At 39.7% G+C, this 17,152-nt stretch overlaps 1 protein-coding gene and 1 long non-coding RNA gene across 2 annotated transcripts in view; one reads left to right on the forward strand and one right to left on the reverse strand.

The window, feature by feature from the left end:
• Positions 1 to 11,227, forward strand: part of LOC309491303 — a 141,621-nt gene extending 130,394 nt beyond the window's left edge. Inside the window, exon 3 of the long non-coding RNA XR_014203005.1 lies at positions 8,210 to 11,227. This is a non-coding gene — a long non-coding RNA (uncharacterized lncRNA). The remainder of the gene's footprint in view (positions 1 to 8,209) is intronic.
• LOC309491185 (uncharacterized protein) overlaps positions 1 to 16,792 on the reverse strand; it is a 202,665-nt gene extending 185,873 nt beyond the window's left edge. Inside the window, exons 1-6 of the mRNA XM_082160607.1 lie at positions 16,595 to 16,792; positions 11,397 to 11,497; positions 3,161 to 4,854; positions 3,028 to 3,049; positions 2,841 to 2,927; positions 639 to 2,205 (exon numbers count right to left, since the gene is read on the reverse strand). Coding sequence (XP_082016733.1) covers positions 639 to 2,205; positions 2,841 to 2,927; positions 3,028 to 3,049; positions 3,161 to 4,854; positions 11,397 to 11,496 — 3,470 coding nt within the window. The 5' untranslated portion in view covers position 11,497; positions 16,595 to 16,792. The remainder of the gene's footprint in view (positions 1 to 638; positions 2,206 to 2,840; positions 2,928 to 3,027; positions 3,050 to 3,160; positions 4,855 to 11,396; positions 11,498 to 16,594) is intronic.
• Positions 16,793 to 17,152: the final 360 nt, after the last annotated feature.

Raw genomic sequence — 17,152 nt, forward strand, 5'->3', positions numbered from 1 at the left:
TATAAAATATTACCCAGAGCACTCTGCTTTAATACATGTAGCCTTAATGTAACTAGAAAGACTATTAATACAGTATAATATATAATTTAAAATAAAATGAAGAAATACATCTTCATTCCTTCTCATACCCACTAACATTTCCCTTAGTTTCAGATAACGTAAGCTAGCCAAACTGAGCCAAAGCTTCTGGCCTGGTTGCAAAGTAGTTGTAGAGTTTTTGACTGCATCAATAATAATGTATACGATGGGCTATATATTAAATGTTCTAGCCTAAAAATGTTAGACGAGCTTTCTTCCAACTTACCTTCTCCATCTCGACTCGACGTGTGTTCGCGCGATGTTGTTGGTTACCTAGTAACGAACGTACGGTGGCCGAGAATGTTCTGTCAACTTCCGTGTGTTCACGCATCTATGTTGCCTAATAACGAACGCAATCTGGCCGAGATACGTGCTGGAAACTTCACTTTGTGTGCCTGCGCCTACAACGTTATATATAAAGCTTGCAGGACAACTTGGTTGGCATTGCCTTTTCAGCGTGAGAAATACACGGTGTGGCGTGTGAGCGTGTGAACTGGCTGAATTGCGTGTGTCTCACGGCCAATGCGTGAGACTTGAGAACCCTGTATGTATTTACTCACTCATGTTCTCCAGATGTTTTGACGGCTGGTCGAAGCTTCAGTTCCTCTGATTGATGATATTTAATCTCATCCAGCTTCTCTTCTGGGTTCAGCAACACACTCATCAGAGCTGAAGACTCATCAGGAGAGAGTCTGAGACCAGATTTCAGATGGGTCTTTATCTCCTGTATTAGGTAACGGTCATCTAGCTCTTTCAAACAGTCGAACAGGAGACTGCTTTCGACTGCATTTTCTGGAGAGGAATTCATGATCATTGTTTTGATGTGTTGAATTATTTCTTGACTGGATGAAGAGCTTGTTCTCTGTGTCAGGAGGTCAGACTCCAGTCTGAAACCCAGTAAGAAGCAGAAGAAGAGATCCATCTGTTTCGGTAAAGCGATGTTCATCACTTTCTGGAGTGAATCGTAGTCTGTGAAGCTCTTCTCTCCGAGCTCAAGCTTCAGACTGGAGAGATCTCTGAGCTGGAGTGGGTTTCCTCCATTAATGACATCAGCTGCATACAAAGCTGCCAGAAACTCCTGTGTTCTGTGATTCATGAAACAGAATGACTTTCTTTTTTCATCTATCACTTTTATGATTGATGAGCTTGCTTTAACACGTTCAGCACTGAGTTCATAATCTTCATCATAGAAGAGAGAGTTGGCCTTTACCAACAGGTCAAACGCTATTTTCCCCAGAGCGATGATGGTCTCTCTTCTCTCTGGATTCAGTTCAGTCTGAGCTAACAGGAGTTTGCTGTACATCTGAGTGAGAGTCTTGGGGAAATCTGAACCGCCTGTACTGATGATTTCCTCTGGAATCGCTGCGATGATTCTGCAGTAATCTGGTGAATAACACATGCTGTTGATGCGTGGAGATTTCTGGATGTGACTAATGACTTTATTGGCCATTCTGTGATCACTGATGCTCTTTCTGAAATACTCCTCCTTCTGTTCATCATTAAAGCCCTGGATCTCTGTCACACGATCTATAAACCCCGCAGGAATCTGATTGGCTGCTGCCGGTCTGCTGGTGATCCAGATCTGAGCGTTTGGAAGCAGATTTCCCTTGATGAGGTTTGTCAGTAGATCAGAGACTGAGGCTGGTTTGATTGGATCTATAATCTTTGTGGTTTGGAAATCTAGAGGAACTTTAAACTCATTTAGTCCATCAAAGATCAGCATGATCCTAGACTCAGGATTCAGATGTTCAGTGTTTTCACAGCATCGCTGCAGAAGCTCCATGAAGCTACACTCCTTCACTGTCTCTATGATAATGTTCAGCTTCTGGAAAGGGATCAGAAATATATATTCAATGTCATGGTTTGATTTCTCTTCAGCCCAGTCCAGGATGAACTTCTGCACAGCCACAGTTTTGCCAATGCCAGCTTCACCCTTCATCAAAACGGTCCTGATTTCGAAAATGTTGTTGCTTATGATTTCTTTATTATTATTGATGTGAGAATCTGGTTCCTCTGTGATGTGCCGCTCAATGAAGACATCATTCAGTAGTTGTCTTTGACCAGGTGATATTTCTTCACTCAGATACCGAAACTCCTCCATCAGTCTCACTTTGAACGTCTCTGATACTACAGAGACACAAACACAGTTCAGCTACTTTCACCTCACATGCTTTTCATTTATCACATTTACATCAGTAACATTATCTAGTCTATATAAAGAACTTAAAACACTCAACACTGAACTAGAAGTCACTTCTGTGCTACTAGAGTTTGGATAAAAGGCTGGAACAGATGAGAGCAGCCAACATATGATCCATGTTCAAAACTGTATTACTTTCTTCTGTGAAACATGAAGATATATAAAAAAAAAAATAATAAAAAAAGCCTTGCAATGAAAGTCAAAGTTGTTTGATATTGTTTGGTTCCCAGTGCTCTTCAAAATATCGTCATTTGTGTTCTACAGAAGAATGTAAGTCATACAGGTTTGGCATGGGTGAGTAAATGAAGCCAAGGTCTTTAAACTCTACTGAAGGTATTTGTGGCATAATGTGAAGCCACAAGACTTAATCATCCAAGGTATCAACATAGTGCCATAGACCTAGTCTGTGCAAAGTGATATCCAATCCATCAACTAATGCAAGGCTATCAACCAAAGCAGCAGTGAACTAACCCACTGGAATTATGTTTGTAACATAAGTTTATTCACCTAGAACGGTAGTCTCACCCCAAAAATGAAATTCTTATGAAAAAGAGGCACATACACTGAAAAGATTTATGAGGTCCTGGAGACCAACAACTCTCGGAGGCAGTAGAAGGGATCGAGTGACCCTCTCCTTTAAAGTCAATGCCTGCAACACACACAAATACAACTCTTGTTGTTATTCACAGACCACCACAATTCAACAAAGTGTTTAAAAAAAAATGGGCAGGAAATTTTTTTTGACTCACCAATAATCAAACTGCCCTTTCCCTAGAGGAAATATTTCATAAAAATTAACATCCAAGATAAGAAGTTACCGTTTACTCATTCTCATAAAGCTTCTCATGTATTTTTTCTTCAGCTGATAATTGATCATCATACCTCTGTGACAACTTCAGTGACGTCACTGTATATGGTGTAGTCGAGTTTCCCCAGCGCTGAACATTTGATCTCATACTCAGCTTCTTCTCTCAGATCAGTCAGAGTAACTGTGAGTTGATCCTTCAGCACAGGTTTAGATCTCCAGACTGTATCCTGCTTACGTTTGTACAGTATTCTGAGCTCCACTGTTTCAGGACATGATGGAGGAACCTTCAGAACCACACTAGTATCTTTGATCTCTTCAGTGATTGGACAGGCTGGTTTGGATGGAGGAATAAAGTAAACAGCTTCATCACATTCACTTTCATACAGCAGAATGCAGGAACCTGGATTATTCTTCATTTCCTTTGAGGACACAATGAACTTGGCTGGTTTACGGTCTTTTGAATCGATCAATTTCTTAAATATCTTCAAGTTGCTCCTCAGTGTCTTTTGGATCTCAGGAGTGAGCCAAGACTTCTGCTCTGGATCAGGGCTGTTCTCATCAGTTTCTACATTTGTTGAAGGATTCAGATAGATGGTTTGTTTATTAAGCAGAACATCTGAGCAGTCCAGTGATGTGAATGTGTAACAGACCAGATTTACAACCTCCAGATCCATCAAGATCAGATCCATGTGGTCTTCTACCTGTGCACCAGCATCCTTCAGCTGTCTGAGGACTGATTTAATGATATTAGACTCTCTTTCTCTCTCTTTCAGCCATTCTGCCAGGTCTCGTCCTCTGAATGGAGATTCATCATGTTCTTGTAGAAGATCATTCAGGTCAGTTTCCTTCATCACGTCTCCACGGATGTTTGGCAGCAGAGAGCCTATTTTCTTCATGAGTCTCAGTTTGTACATGTCGCAGTTTTGCTTCATTTGCAGGATTTTATCATGGAATTCAGCAGAAGTCGAAGCAGGCGAGTCTTCCAGAAGATCATTGCATTTCATCTCAGTTATATTCAAACTCTCAATCACTGATTCAATCGCCATGATTAGATCCATGCTGATGTCTCTCTGAAGTTTGGAAGCTTTTGAGAGAAGTTTGTCCAGAGGAAAAAGCCAAACTCTCAGAGGAACCGCCAGCTCTTTCTCTTCTCCCAGCAGGTTTGGAAGATCAGTGAAAACCTTCAACGCATCTTCAAAAGAGGTCGGGTTAGACGGTAACTGGAAGTCGCCATAAAACGTGCATGTGAATTTTTGGACTGCGTTCTTCTGAGCGTCATTCATCTTCAGATTAACGTTTGCATCTACTGAAATTAGTTTGAGCTTCTCAAAGGCCACTTTTGCTTCTCCTTCTACTGTCTTTATTTCCTCATCTGATGAAACTTCTCTATCAAACACAAAGCAGGCGTCTGCTCCATACAGCACTGCTGTCACCACGTGTGTCGCTGCGTCATTATCAAACACCTCATGATGAACTATATTTTCAGGTCTCAAGTAGTTCATGGTCAGTTCTTCAAACCTGCTGGTTGAATGATAATGTAGCGACAGTCTCTGCTGTTTGAAGGACTTCTTGGTGTCGTTGAGATATTTGGCTGCTCCAGTGACATTGACGAGTCCACCTAAAACACTCAGTTTCAGAGAGCCGTCAATGTTCAGTAAGCTTGATTTGTCCTGAATAGAGTCTGAAGCTGTGACTTTGAAATTTGTGTTAATTTGGGGACGGACTCGTAGACTCTGCTTTAGCTTTTCTTGATCCCACAGTGTGATTCCTGCAAAAGTATAAAGTGTTTAATACAGTCGAGTCAATATTTATGTCTATAAACACAATATTGATTAAATGATCCAACTGTAGGGCTATGTACATCTGTTGTGTAAAAAAATAAAAAAAGCTTTCTGAAAGCTACACTGTGTAATTTTTTTAGTTGATTCTTAGCAAAGAACACTCAGTTCTTTCAAAAATATATGTGCTCATTAATGTATATTTACTTCTTTCAAGTAATAAAGTATTCTCGTAAGTTTATAATCTGCCACTGAAAGTACATACGGGTGAGGGGTTCGAATGCCGGTCGCCATGTTGCCCCTCCATCTTGAAACTACATTAGCCAAAGAGGGACATACCTGTAAATTCAAGCTTCGCCTTTCGCGCTTTACACTCAGTGACACAGAGACGAATGCGAGGGGGAGATTACTCGCGACTGCCGGCAGATTTGAAAGATTGCTGATGGAGGATCACGCCTGTTTTCGAGGACAAGTCGCCAAGGAAGCGAAAGAGAGAATTAAAACGTCAACGCAACAGGCAAATCAGCAAGACCAAAGTCAATATTGGAGTAACTTTTCCCAGATGGAAAGAGCTCATGAGGAGCAAAGATTTTAAAATGGACGCCGAAGTTGCCTGCTTTCTTCTCGACAGGTAATCCAGCCTATTTGTGTAAATTCGAAGTTTTATAGTTGCTTGTCTAACCATAGCATGGTTGTGCATAACGCCAGAACGACCTCTAGTATAACTTGCGTTACTTTTCCTCACTTCAATGGTGAAAAAGTATTGTTTAACTTGTAACATGTGCTGCGACGGATCACAGGTGATAGTTTTAAAGGCGCAATTGGACGAACTGGAAGTCGAACTGGAAGCCATGTTAATCTTGGAATAATACGGCCACCGTAGGAGATAAAACGCCCTCGAAATTGAAAGGAACAGAAACTAATATTCACTGGGTAGTCATATACAATTTCACCGCTAGATGGGGGAAAATATCACACAGTGTAGCTTGAAGTGTGCTTATATGGTACACGCTTATTAGGATCCCTTTCCCTACCAATACACTGGAGAATGCATGATCAATTTCCTTTCAAATATATGTCAACATAATTGGTCTTTGCCACTTACAGCAATGCAGTAATTGATGTGCAGAAAACCTATGAGGAAGTCTAATTAACTGACAATCATTCATTTTGTTCACAATATGATGCATTTATTCACTGCTGCAAATGATATAATCTACAAAACTTTTACCCTACAATACCCAGAGCACAAAGAAACAGACGGCCGTACACAAGGCGACTTACACCAAAAGAGTAACACTTGACGATGTATGACGTAGATGTAGGAGTAGCGTGAGCTTTGATGCCTCTCGCGGTTCTAACAAACAGAGCAACTGTTGTGTGTCAAGGTCAAGGGTTACTCTTTCGCCGTAAATCGTTGCGTACGGCCGTCTGCCGGATGCTAGTTATTTTAGTTGATACAATTTTTTATATTTTTTTTTAGGCATCGCTTTACTTCAGATGGCCTTTATTAACCCCTTGAGACGTGTGGACCACTTTAATCATGGATGGATGCGCTTTGATGGACTTCCACAAACATACAGCCATTCACTAGCATTATAAAGCTTGGAAGAGCCAGGACATTTATTAATATAACTCTGATTGTATTCGTCTGAAAGAAGAATGTCATATACACCTAGGATGACTTCAGGGTGAGTAAATCATGGGCTAATTTTCATTTTTGGGTGAACTATCCCTTTAATGTTGGCAATATGGAGTGGCATGGCTCTCTGTGAGCCTCCTCGTTAAGCAGCCTTAGCATGAGGTAATAATAGAGTCTTCCTGACGAATTCAGCAATCCCTGACCTCCGCCTGGATAGCTTTGTCCAGTGGCATGATTCTCTGGGAGCTCTGATCTTGTTAGGGCTGTCTCTAGTATAATAGGTAGTTAGGCCTCTTCTTGTGCAAGTCATCCTGTTGAGTCCTCTGCCCATCAGAGACCCCCTTTTCCAGCTGAGCTCTCTTAGGTTGAACATGGGTGATACTGCCCTTTCCTGAGAAGGGCCGTTATACTAAGTACTCCTTAGAATTCTGTGTACTTTTGTATCAAGTAACAAAGCTCTCTGTAAGCCTCCCTGGTTAGGTTAATTATCCCTAGGTTAATTCTAGTGTGTTAGCTAGTAGTTCCCTCAATTAGATGGTCATTATGTGGAGTACTTTGCTCCTTAGGTTTCCACACAATCTGCAGTCTCGAGTTGTTAGGCTGTCCGTGAGCTTCCTTAAGATACTTCTGTAGGCTAAGTTTGGTACACCCCTTGTTAGAGGGTCAGTATGCAGAGTGCCTTGCTCTCTAGAGCCCATATAGCAGTATTGTCTAGTGATGGGCTTTCAGCCTCCTGGATGAACTGTTTTTTGGGCCGAGCCTGTGTAGAGCCTGTCGTTTGAGAGGGTTGATATAGCGGTGTGCTTCGCTCCCTGAGGATAGTTAATGGTAGGTCTTCTGGGGCCTCCTTTAACAACATAATTTCTGTAATAATTTCTGTAGGCCTCCATTATAAACTTACTCCAGTGAGTCGGTCAGTTCTTCCCTTGTTCTAGAGGCTGATCACTGCAAGTCAGAGCAGAGTTTCAGAGTTACTCCCCTTGCATGGAAGGTCGATATGCTAAGTCTCTGCTTTCTAGTACTTCTGTCTCTGGAATCCATTGTGAAGTGGTTACTGCCTGTTGCAATACCTTCTCATTGGAGGCCTCTGTGAGAGTGCTGAATCTAGAGATTTTGCTTAGGCAGACAGGTTGTAGGCTGACCAGGCTGATGGTGAATCTGGGGAATCTAGGGGTTCATGCTTTAAATCCCCTTGAAGTGACAGACCAGGTCTCTTTGCAAGCCTGGCCATATTCCCTTAAAGGAATCTTTCAGTGTGTAAATGATTCCAAGACTCTGAGCTCTGCCCTTGGGCCGAGTCCTAACACATGGCCCTGCAAGGACTTTCCTTGTTTAGGGTATGTAGGTTGGTCAATGGCCGTAGGGAATAGTGTCACTGACAGCTTGCTGGTGTGTACCTTTGGGGAATCTGACTCTGACAGTGAGGTCAGGAAAGTCCTCTTTTTAGTGCTTAGTCACAGCCAATAGGGTATTCCCCTCAGCAAGGCGGAGTAGGTATTTGTTCTCATAGATGTAGTGCGAGTTCCCATTCAGAGGGAACGTCTTGGGTTATAAATGTAAACTAGGTTCCTTAATAAGGGGAACGAGACACTGCGTCTCGCTGCCATTCTTTCGGGCTGCCTGTCACGTCTCCTTCAGATGAAGAAGGGAATGACGTGTTCCTCAGGAGCCCTTTTAGACTCACAGTCACACTGGTAGGCAAGGCAAGGCAAGGCAAGTTTATTTATATAGCACATTTCATACACAATGGCAATTCAAAGTGCTTTACATAGAAGAAATTAAAATAATAAAAAGAAACAAGAATAATTAAAACAGTTTAGAAAAATAAAATGAAATACAATACAGTACAGTCGGACGAACAGCGGCACAGTGCTCATTCAGTAAATGCATAGCTAAACAGAAGTGTTTTGAGTCTGGATTTGAATGTGACCACTGTAGGAGCACATCTGATCTCTTCTGGAAGCTGGTTCCAGCTGCGGCTGGCATAATAGCTAAAAGCAGACTCACCATGCTTAGAGTGAACCCTTGGTATTTCTAGCTGATATGATCCTAATGATCTGAGTGATCTGTTGGGTTTATATTCAGTGAGCATATCTGCAATGTATTGAGGTCCTAGGCCATTGAATGATTTATATACCAGTAATAATACTTTGAAATCAATCCTAAATCTAACTGGGAGCCAGTGTAAAGACCTGAGGACTGGTGTGATATGTTCATATTTTCTGGTTCTGCTCAGAATCCTGGCGGCAGCGTTCTGTATGAGCTGCAACTGTCTTATGGTATTTTTGGGAAGGCCAGTGAGGAGTCCATTACAATAATCCACCCTGCTGGTGATGAAAGCATGCACAAGTTTCTCTAAGTCTTGTCTGGAAACAAAGCATCTAATTCTTGCAATATTTTTCAGATGATAGTATGCTGATTTAGTTATTTCTTTGACATGACTACTGAAACTAAGGTCTGACTCTAGTGTCACACCAAGATTCCTGACTTGATTTTTAGTTGTTTGACCCCTAGAGAGAAGGTATGCGTTCACCTTGAGAACTTCATCTTTGTTTCCAAACGCAATAACTTCAGTTTTGTCTTTGTTTAATTGAAGAAAGTTTTGACACATCCAACTGTTGACCTCATCAATGCATTGGCACAGGGAGTCAATGGGGCTGTAATCATTAGGCGATAGGGCTAAGTACAGCTGTGTGTCGTCTGCATAGCTGTGGTAAGCAATTTGGTTGTTTCTCATTATTTGGCTCATTGGGAGCATATATAGGTTGAACAGGAGTGGCGCAAGAATTGAGCCTTGAGGGACTCCGCATGTCATGGATGTCCACTCAGACTTATGGTCTCCTATACTCACATAATAACCTCTCCCATCTAAGTATGACCTGAACCATTTTAGGACTATCCCAGAAAGCCCCACCCAGTTTTCCAGCCTGTCAAGAAGTATGTTATGATCGACAGTGTCAAATGCAGCACTGAGGTTGAGTAGTACCAGCACTGATAATTTTCCTGAATCAGTATTTAAGCGAATATCGTTTATTATCTTTATGAGCGCTGTCTCTGTGCTGTGATGCGGTCGGAAACCAGATTGAAAATTATCAAAGTATCCATTCGAGCTTAAGAATTTGTTCAGCTGATTGAAGATAACTTTTTCAATGATCTTGCCTATGAAAGGAAGATTTGAGATCGGTCTATAGTTGCTTAATATGGTCTTATCCAGATTGTTCTTTTTCAGGAGGGGCTTGACAACTGCAGTTTTCAGGGAGTTTGGAAAACTCCCAGAGAGAAGTGAGGCATTTACCACTTCTAGAAGATCTGCTTCTAAACTGTTTAACACACTTTTGAAAAAAGATGTGGGAAGTGTGTCAAGAGCGCATGTTGATGTTTTAAGGTGCTGTACGGTTTCTACCAAAATTTTGCCATACATTTTTTTGAAATCAGACAAAGTTACTACTTTTTCAGGTGGTCTGATCTGTCTGACCCCAGCACAACTCAAGGATGTGCTGATCACCTTTCTGATATTATTGATTTTGTCAGAGAAGAAAGAAGCAAACTCACTGCACTTGCTGTTTGAGAGCATTTCACTGGGAATCTGGCTTGGGGGGTTTGTCAGTCTCTCTACAGTAGCAAAAAGAGTGCGTGTGTTGTTTAAATTGCAGTTTATAATATTTGAGAAGAAAGTCTGTCTAGCTTTGCCTAGTTCCATATTGAAAGCATGAAGGCTGTCTTTGTAGATGTTATAATGGACTACAAGTTTTGTCTTCCCCCACATGCGCTCTGCTTTTCTGCATTGTCTTTTCATATTTTGCACTGCTGTTGAGTTTCTCCAAGGTGCTTTTTGTCTGCCACTCTTCTTCCTGACTTTCACAGGAGCAATATCATCAATTGCACTTTTAACTTTTGAGTTAAAAGAATCAAGGAGAAAATCAACAGAGTCTGCAGATATGCTTGGTGTTAAGGATATAGCCTTCATAAATAGTACACTAGTGTTCTCATTTAAGCATCTCTTCTTGACAGACACAGATCTAGCTTCAGTGGCAGGAGAGATCAATATATCAAAGAAAATACAGAAATGATCAGACAGTGCTACATCCTTAATAACAATCGATGAGATGTTTAGACCCTTACTGATAAGTAAATCTAGAGTGTGTCCATGATTGTGTGTGGGTCCATGTACATGCTGAGTCAGATCAAAAGTTTTTAAAACAGTTTTGATTTCTTTTGCCATATTGTTTTCTGCATTATCTATGTGAATGTTCAAATCTCCAGCAATGGCAAAACAGTCAAACTCTGAGGTAATTGTTGATAACAGTTCTGTAAATTCCTCAGCAAAGGCTGGAGAGTATTTTGGAGGCCTGTAAATAATGATGAGTAAAATGCGTGGAGCACCTTTTAATACAATACCCAGATATTCGAAAGACGTGTAGTTCCCAAATTATATTTGCTTACATTGATAGATATCTTTAAAAAGAGCAGCTAGACCCCCACCTCTCTTAACAGCTCTGCAGACACTCATAAAAGTAAAGTTAGGAGGGCATGTTTCATTGAGGATTGTTGCACTGCAGCTGTCTTCTAGCCAGGTTTCATTTAGAAGCATAAAATCCAGGTTGTTTGTGGTTATTAAGTCATTGACTAGAAGTGATTTATTTTTAAGTGAGCGGATGTTTAAAATTGCTAACTTAACAGTCTTACTTTTTTTCCCTACACCAATCTTAGTTAGACGTGCAATAGGCACGTGCAAGTAGAGACGTTATAGGCTGTTGCCGGCCAATACAATTGTCGCTTCAGACATCGGTCACGCTGAAGCGTTCCCCATAGCGTCTTGTTAGACATAGTGTCTCGTTCCCCTTCTCAAGGAACCTCTTTTACATTTGTAACCCAAGATGTTTTTTGTACCTGGTATCAGAGCATCTTTCCTGCAGTCATACAGCATCCCCAGCTGGAAGGGTCTCCCTAGAACCGCTGTTTCAATCACGTTCACTCCCACTGTAGCCATTCTAAACACACAAACACACACCAGTTATTGATCCTGAACACTTATTTTAAGTCACTGACTACTAGGGCTGTCACTTTACGTTCGAAAATTGATTGCACAATCGATCGGACCAACCAACACAAGTTTCGAAAACGTAAATAGGGAATCGATATTAATGGTCTTTTCTCGGATCGCGTCCAGCTCGTCACGATACGCCCGCAGCGAACACACCTCACACAGCGACTGCAGGCTCTGACAAACACACATAACAACAAATTATACTTCTGCATAATGTGTCTCTTTTTACTACAAAAATTTGAATTCTGCTGGTATTCAGACAGTCTCATGCATACAGATACAGATTCGGGCTACGGTCAACAATCGCCTACGTAGGCGAAATTTGTTTGACATTTCTAATCGTGTAAACAGATTCTATGTTTAAGACTGCAGTAATGTTTTTTATTGATGTTATGGCAGTCCACTCTGCTTATTGTTTTTCGAGAATGTTGCACTCCTGTTTGTCATTGTGCATGAAACTTCACGCCAATAAATCATCAGAAATATTACTGACTTGTGTGCGTCTCAAGCGCCCTCTTTACGTTCGTCCTAATGCCTGTTAGTTGTCCGTGGATTTGCCTATATTTGGCGTTTAAAATGGAAACGTCTTTAGACATGGAAAATCGATTTTACAATCGATTCAATGAACACTTATGTCTCAAAAATCGAACAGGATTTTTTCACCAAAGTGACAGCCCTACTGACTACCAGTATAAACAATGCTGCTGCAACATTAGGCATAGATGTGATTATAAATGATTTCTACATTTCAGTTGCTGAATTTGAATTGAGGTGGCAAATAGGATGCAGAATCACAATAAACTGAAATTCATAAAAGAATTTCATAAAACTAAAATAAGTGTATGTAAAAAAAAATAGAAATAGGTCAAGACAAAGTTTGAAGAAAGGATAAATAAAGGCTTGTCTGAGAGTAAACAGAAGTATAAATACATAAAGTTTGAAGGTTTTATAGGCCTTACAGACAGAATTGTTTTGTTGGCTGCTTCTATTCATGGTTTTCATCAGGTCCCTTTCCACAGGTGTATTAATCAAGCACAATGCAGTTTGCATTCATAATCTAGGTGCTTGAGTTTATACACCTGTGGAAAGGGACCTGATGAAAACCATGAATACACTGTAAAAAATTATCGTGATTTTAATGGTAAAAGACTGTAAAAATGCTACAGTAAAAAAAAAAAAAATTGGTTAACAGAAAGTTTCCGTACTATAATGAATAACTCTAATAAATCTAACCTTACATTTAAAAAGTGAAAAACTGTAAACTGACATTTCCAGAATTCCCTGCCTGACGCTTCACATTTGATGTATTTTCATTGAAATATCAGTTTCTTCTTAGATTTATGTACATTAGGGTTTTTGTTACATCTTATGTTGTTCAATTAGTGTTTAATCCATTTTGTAATGTCATGTGTGTTAGAATGATGGTGTTTAGTGTTTGTGTGAATGACACTGTACACCTATATAATATTAACCATCTCAGCTTGTGGAAAAGCAGTTTGTGATGGGCTTTGATTCATCATGTGACTCTCATCACCACTGTGATTGGTGGTTGTCAGTGTATTACAAAGCTACAAAACAGAAATTAGTACTTCAATAAGTTGGTAAATCCTAAAATGTTGCCATCGTATTCTACAGTAAATTTCTGGCAACCACAGCTACCGTTTTTTTTTTTTTTTAGCATAGATTTAACAGGCTATTTAATAGGGTATTTGATAAATGTATAGACCCAGGTGGAAGAACATTTTATTTTTCAAAATGCATTACCTATAACATTTCTCTGAATTCCACAAATTCCATTTCCTGTAATTCCAGTTCAACAGTAGGGTGCGGTCATTTCAATTAAAATTCACAATCACAAATGGAAGCCAAATCTTTAGTTCTGTACTTCGTTATTAAGTTTTCACTTCAGTATTCTTTATTGTCAGACATAACTGGTACACCTAAGGATAGTGTGGACAAATAATGTTGAGTTGTCAGCTATTAAAATCCAATTATTATTATTATTATTATTATTATTATTTTACCTTTCTAACAAAGTAATTCCATCATCTTTGATTAAAAGTAGTCTTAATTGGGATCCTTCCTCAGTGTTGTCAGATGTACACTCTCAGAAAAAAAGGTACAAAAGCTGTCACTGTGGCGGTACCTTTTCAAAAGGTACACTTTTGTACCTAAAGAGTACATATTAGTCCCTCAAAGGTACATATATGTACCTTTGAGGGACTAATATGTACTCTATAGGTACAAAAGTGTACCTTTTGAAAAGGTACCGCCACAGTGACAGCTTTTGTACCTTTTTTTCTGAGAGTGTAGGGTACAACGGACCTAAAGGCATCTTTGACTTTATTCTTCTCTGATTCACTTGAGGCACAAAAACTTGCCGCAGCACTTTCCTAAACATCCGCTTTTCAAGATGCACGTGGAAATTTGGCTGATCTGTGACGCGATTGCGAGCAGCAGCGCAAAGCTGATTCTGCACTAATTCTAATATTTTATGTGTTTTTGTTGTAGGCGCCACACACACTAAACCAGCCATACACACACCTACAGGTCCTTCTCAAAAAATTTGCATATTGTGATAAAGTTCATTATTTACCATAATGTAATGATACAAATTAAACTTTCATATATTTTAGATTCATTGCACACCAACTGAAATATTTCAGGTCTTTTATTGTTTTAATACTGATGATTTTGGCATACAGCTCATGAAAACCCAAAATTCCTGTCTCAAAAAATTTGCATATCATGAAAAGGTTCTCTAAACAAGCTATTAACCTAATCATCTGAATTCACTAATTAACTCTAAACACCTGCAAAAGATTCCTAAGGCTTTTAAAAACTCCCAGCCTGGTTCATTACTCAAAACCGCAATCATGGGTAAGACTGCTGACCTGACTGCTGACCAGAAGGCCATCATTGACACCCTCAAGCAAGAGGGTAAGACACAGAAAGAAATTTCTGAACGAATAGGCTGTTCCCAGAGTGCTGTATCAAGGCACCTCAGTGGGAAGTCTGTGGGAAGGAAAAAGTGTGGCAAAAAACGCTGCACAACGAGAAGAGGTGACCTGACCCTGAGGAAGATTGTGGAGAAGGACCGATTCCAGACCTTGGGGGACCTGCGGAAGCAGTGGACTGAGTCTGGAGTAGAAACATCCAGAGCCACCGTGCACAGGCGTGTGCAGGAAATGGGCTACAGGTGCCGCATTCCCAAGGTCAAGCCACTTTTGAACCAGAAACAGCGGCAGAAGCGCCTGACCTGGGCTACAGAGAAGCAGCACTGGACTGTTGCTCAGTGGTTGCTCAAATTTTGCTTATCATTCGGAAATCAAGGTGCCAGAGTCTGGAGGAAGACTGGGGAGAAGGAAATGCCAAAAGGCCTGAAGTCCAGTGTCGAGTACCCACAGTCAGTGATGGTCTGGGGTGCCATGTCATCTGCTGGTGTTGGTCCACAGTGTTTTATCAAGGGCAGGGTCAATGCAGCTAGCTATCAGGAGATTTTGGAGCACTCCATGCTTCCATCTGCTGAAAAGCTTTATGGAGATGAAGATTTCATTCTTCAGCATGACCTGGCACCTGCTCACAGTGCCAAAACCACTGGTAAATGGTTTACTGACCATGGTATTACTGTGCTCAATTGGCCTGCCAACTCTCCTGACCTGAACCCCATAGAGGATCTGTGGGATATTGTGAAGAGAAAGTTGAGAGACGCAAGACCCAACACTCTGGATGAGCTTAAGGCCGCTATCGAAGCATCCTGGGCCTCCATAACACCTCAGCAGTGCCACAGGCTGATTACGGCCATGCCACGCCGCATTGAAGCAGTCATTTCTGCAAAAGGATTCCCGACCAAGTATTGAGTGCATAACTGAACATAATTATTTGAAGGTTGACTTTTTTTGTATTAAAAACACTTTTCTTTTATTGGTCGGATGAAATATGCTAATTTTTTGAGACAGGAATTTGGGGTTTTCATGAGCTGTATGCCAAAATCATCAGTATTAAAACAATAAAAGACCTGAAATATTTCAGTTGGTGTGCAATGAATCTAAAATATATGAAAGTTAAATTTTTATCATTACATTATGGAAAATAATGAACTTTATCACAATATGCTAATTTTTTGAGAAGGACCTGTATATTTAAGTAGCAAATGAGAATCTATTCATTTAAATTTTAAGACAAAGGTCTTAATGGTTTTCAGTTTTGTTCAAGGTAATTAAAGCAACAGTTTTTCAATAACAGAAGAATATGTAAAAGTATGATATATGGGGGAAAAGCACAATAATAAACATGATAATAAATATCTGACTGACTTTTCCAGTTGTGGACATGATTAGATTCAGATGGTAATTATATTAAGTTGAGTGTCCACCTTAGAGATAATACCCATATTTATAATGAAACAATCATATTTGAAAATATGATATTAATTGAATAATATACAGTACTTAAATATGATGTATTGTTACTACTGTACATCTATATTAAATTATTATGGGATGTCCTTCAATACTTTCAGAATCTTTACTTTTTAAAATAATTTACTTTCTGTATTTTTAAATATATTGTTGTTAACTTATTAATATTTATTGAACAAAAATGAATTATTTTATGTATAAAAAAACCCTGAAAATAGTACAAACTTTGCTAAAGTAATTGTTTTGAACAAATATTAAGTTGGACATCATACTAGCTACAGTATTTGTATCAATAGGCTACTGTGTGTGTTTTGCCTCAGGCTGTTTTTCCCTGTGTGTTTGTGCGATAAAAGACAAACCTCGCCACCTCATACATTTATAAGAGTTTTTAAACAAAATGAAACACTATGATTTATTTTCACACAAAATCTGTTGCTCCATCAATGTTCAATACAACGAAACAACATGTATATATTTTTTCTGCATTTGGGAATAGTAAAAAGGCACATTTGTCTTAATGTGTGCCTTTTAGCCCTGTTGTACATTATTTCAGTGATTAATCTTTGAGCCAGTGTGTAATTCTCTCTGAAATTAAATCTTTCATAATGTTGTTCGCTTACCTGTCCTCCTCTTCAGCGCTTCCGCATCAGCTGATGTAGAACTAGATAGTTTATCTCGTGTTTGAAGTCTATTTCTTTTTTTAAAAATATATTTTTATGATTTATTGGGGAAATTAGTTTACCTAAATCAGAAGATTAACAAATCGCATTGCCGTCTGTAAAGCCACATCTCCAAACACTTATTATTATTACATACGTGATCCATTTGAAGCTAAACTCTGTAGGACATTGGCCCTCGAGAACCCATCCCTGCTCTAAAGTGTGTCTTTAACACGTGACAGCAGAAACAGAGGTGAAGTTTGACACTTTCTGCTTCCCGTAGTGACTTTGCTATCTTTATTGCAGTCGAACTGGATTAGATGTAGGCTATAATATCTGTGAATGATTAACGTTGAATACTGCGTGTTGTTAAAGAACGGCGTGTCTGCTAATTTATGTTTCACAAATCTGTGTTCAACAAAGGGAGTGAATAAACTTGACTAAGTTTTATTTAGTTTGGCCTATTTCACTGAACTATTGTGTTTTAGAATTACAGCCCTGGCAAAATATTACCAATAC

Source organism: Leuciscus leuciscus (assembly GCF_965113295.1).
Source record: "Leuciscus leuciscus genome assembly, chromosome: 25".
NCBI lineage: Eukaryota > Metazoa > Chordata > Actinopteri > Cypriniformes > Leuciscidae > Leuciscus > Leuciscus leuciscus.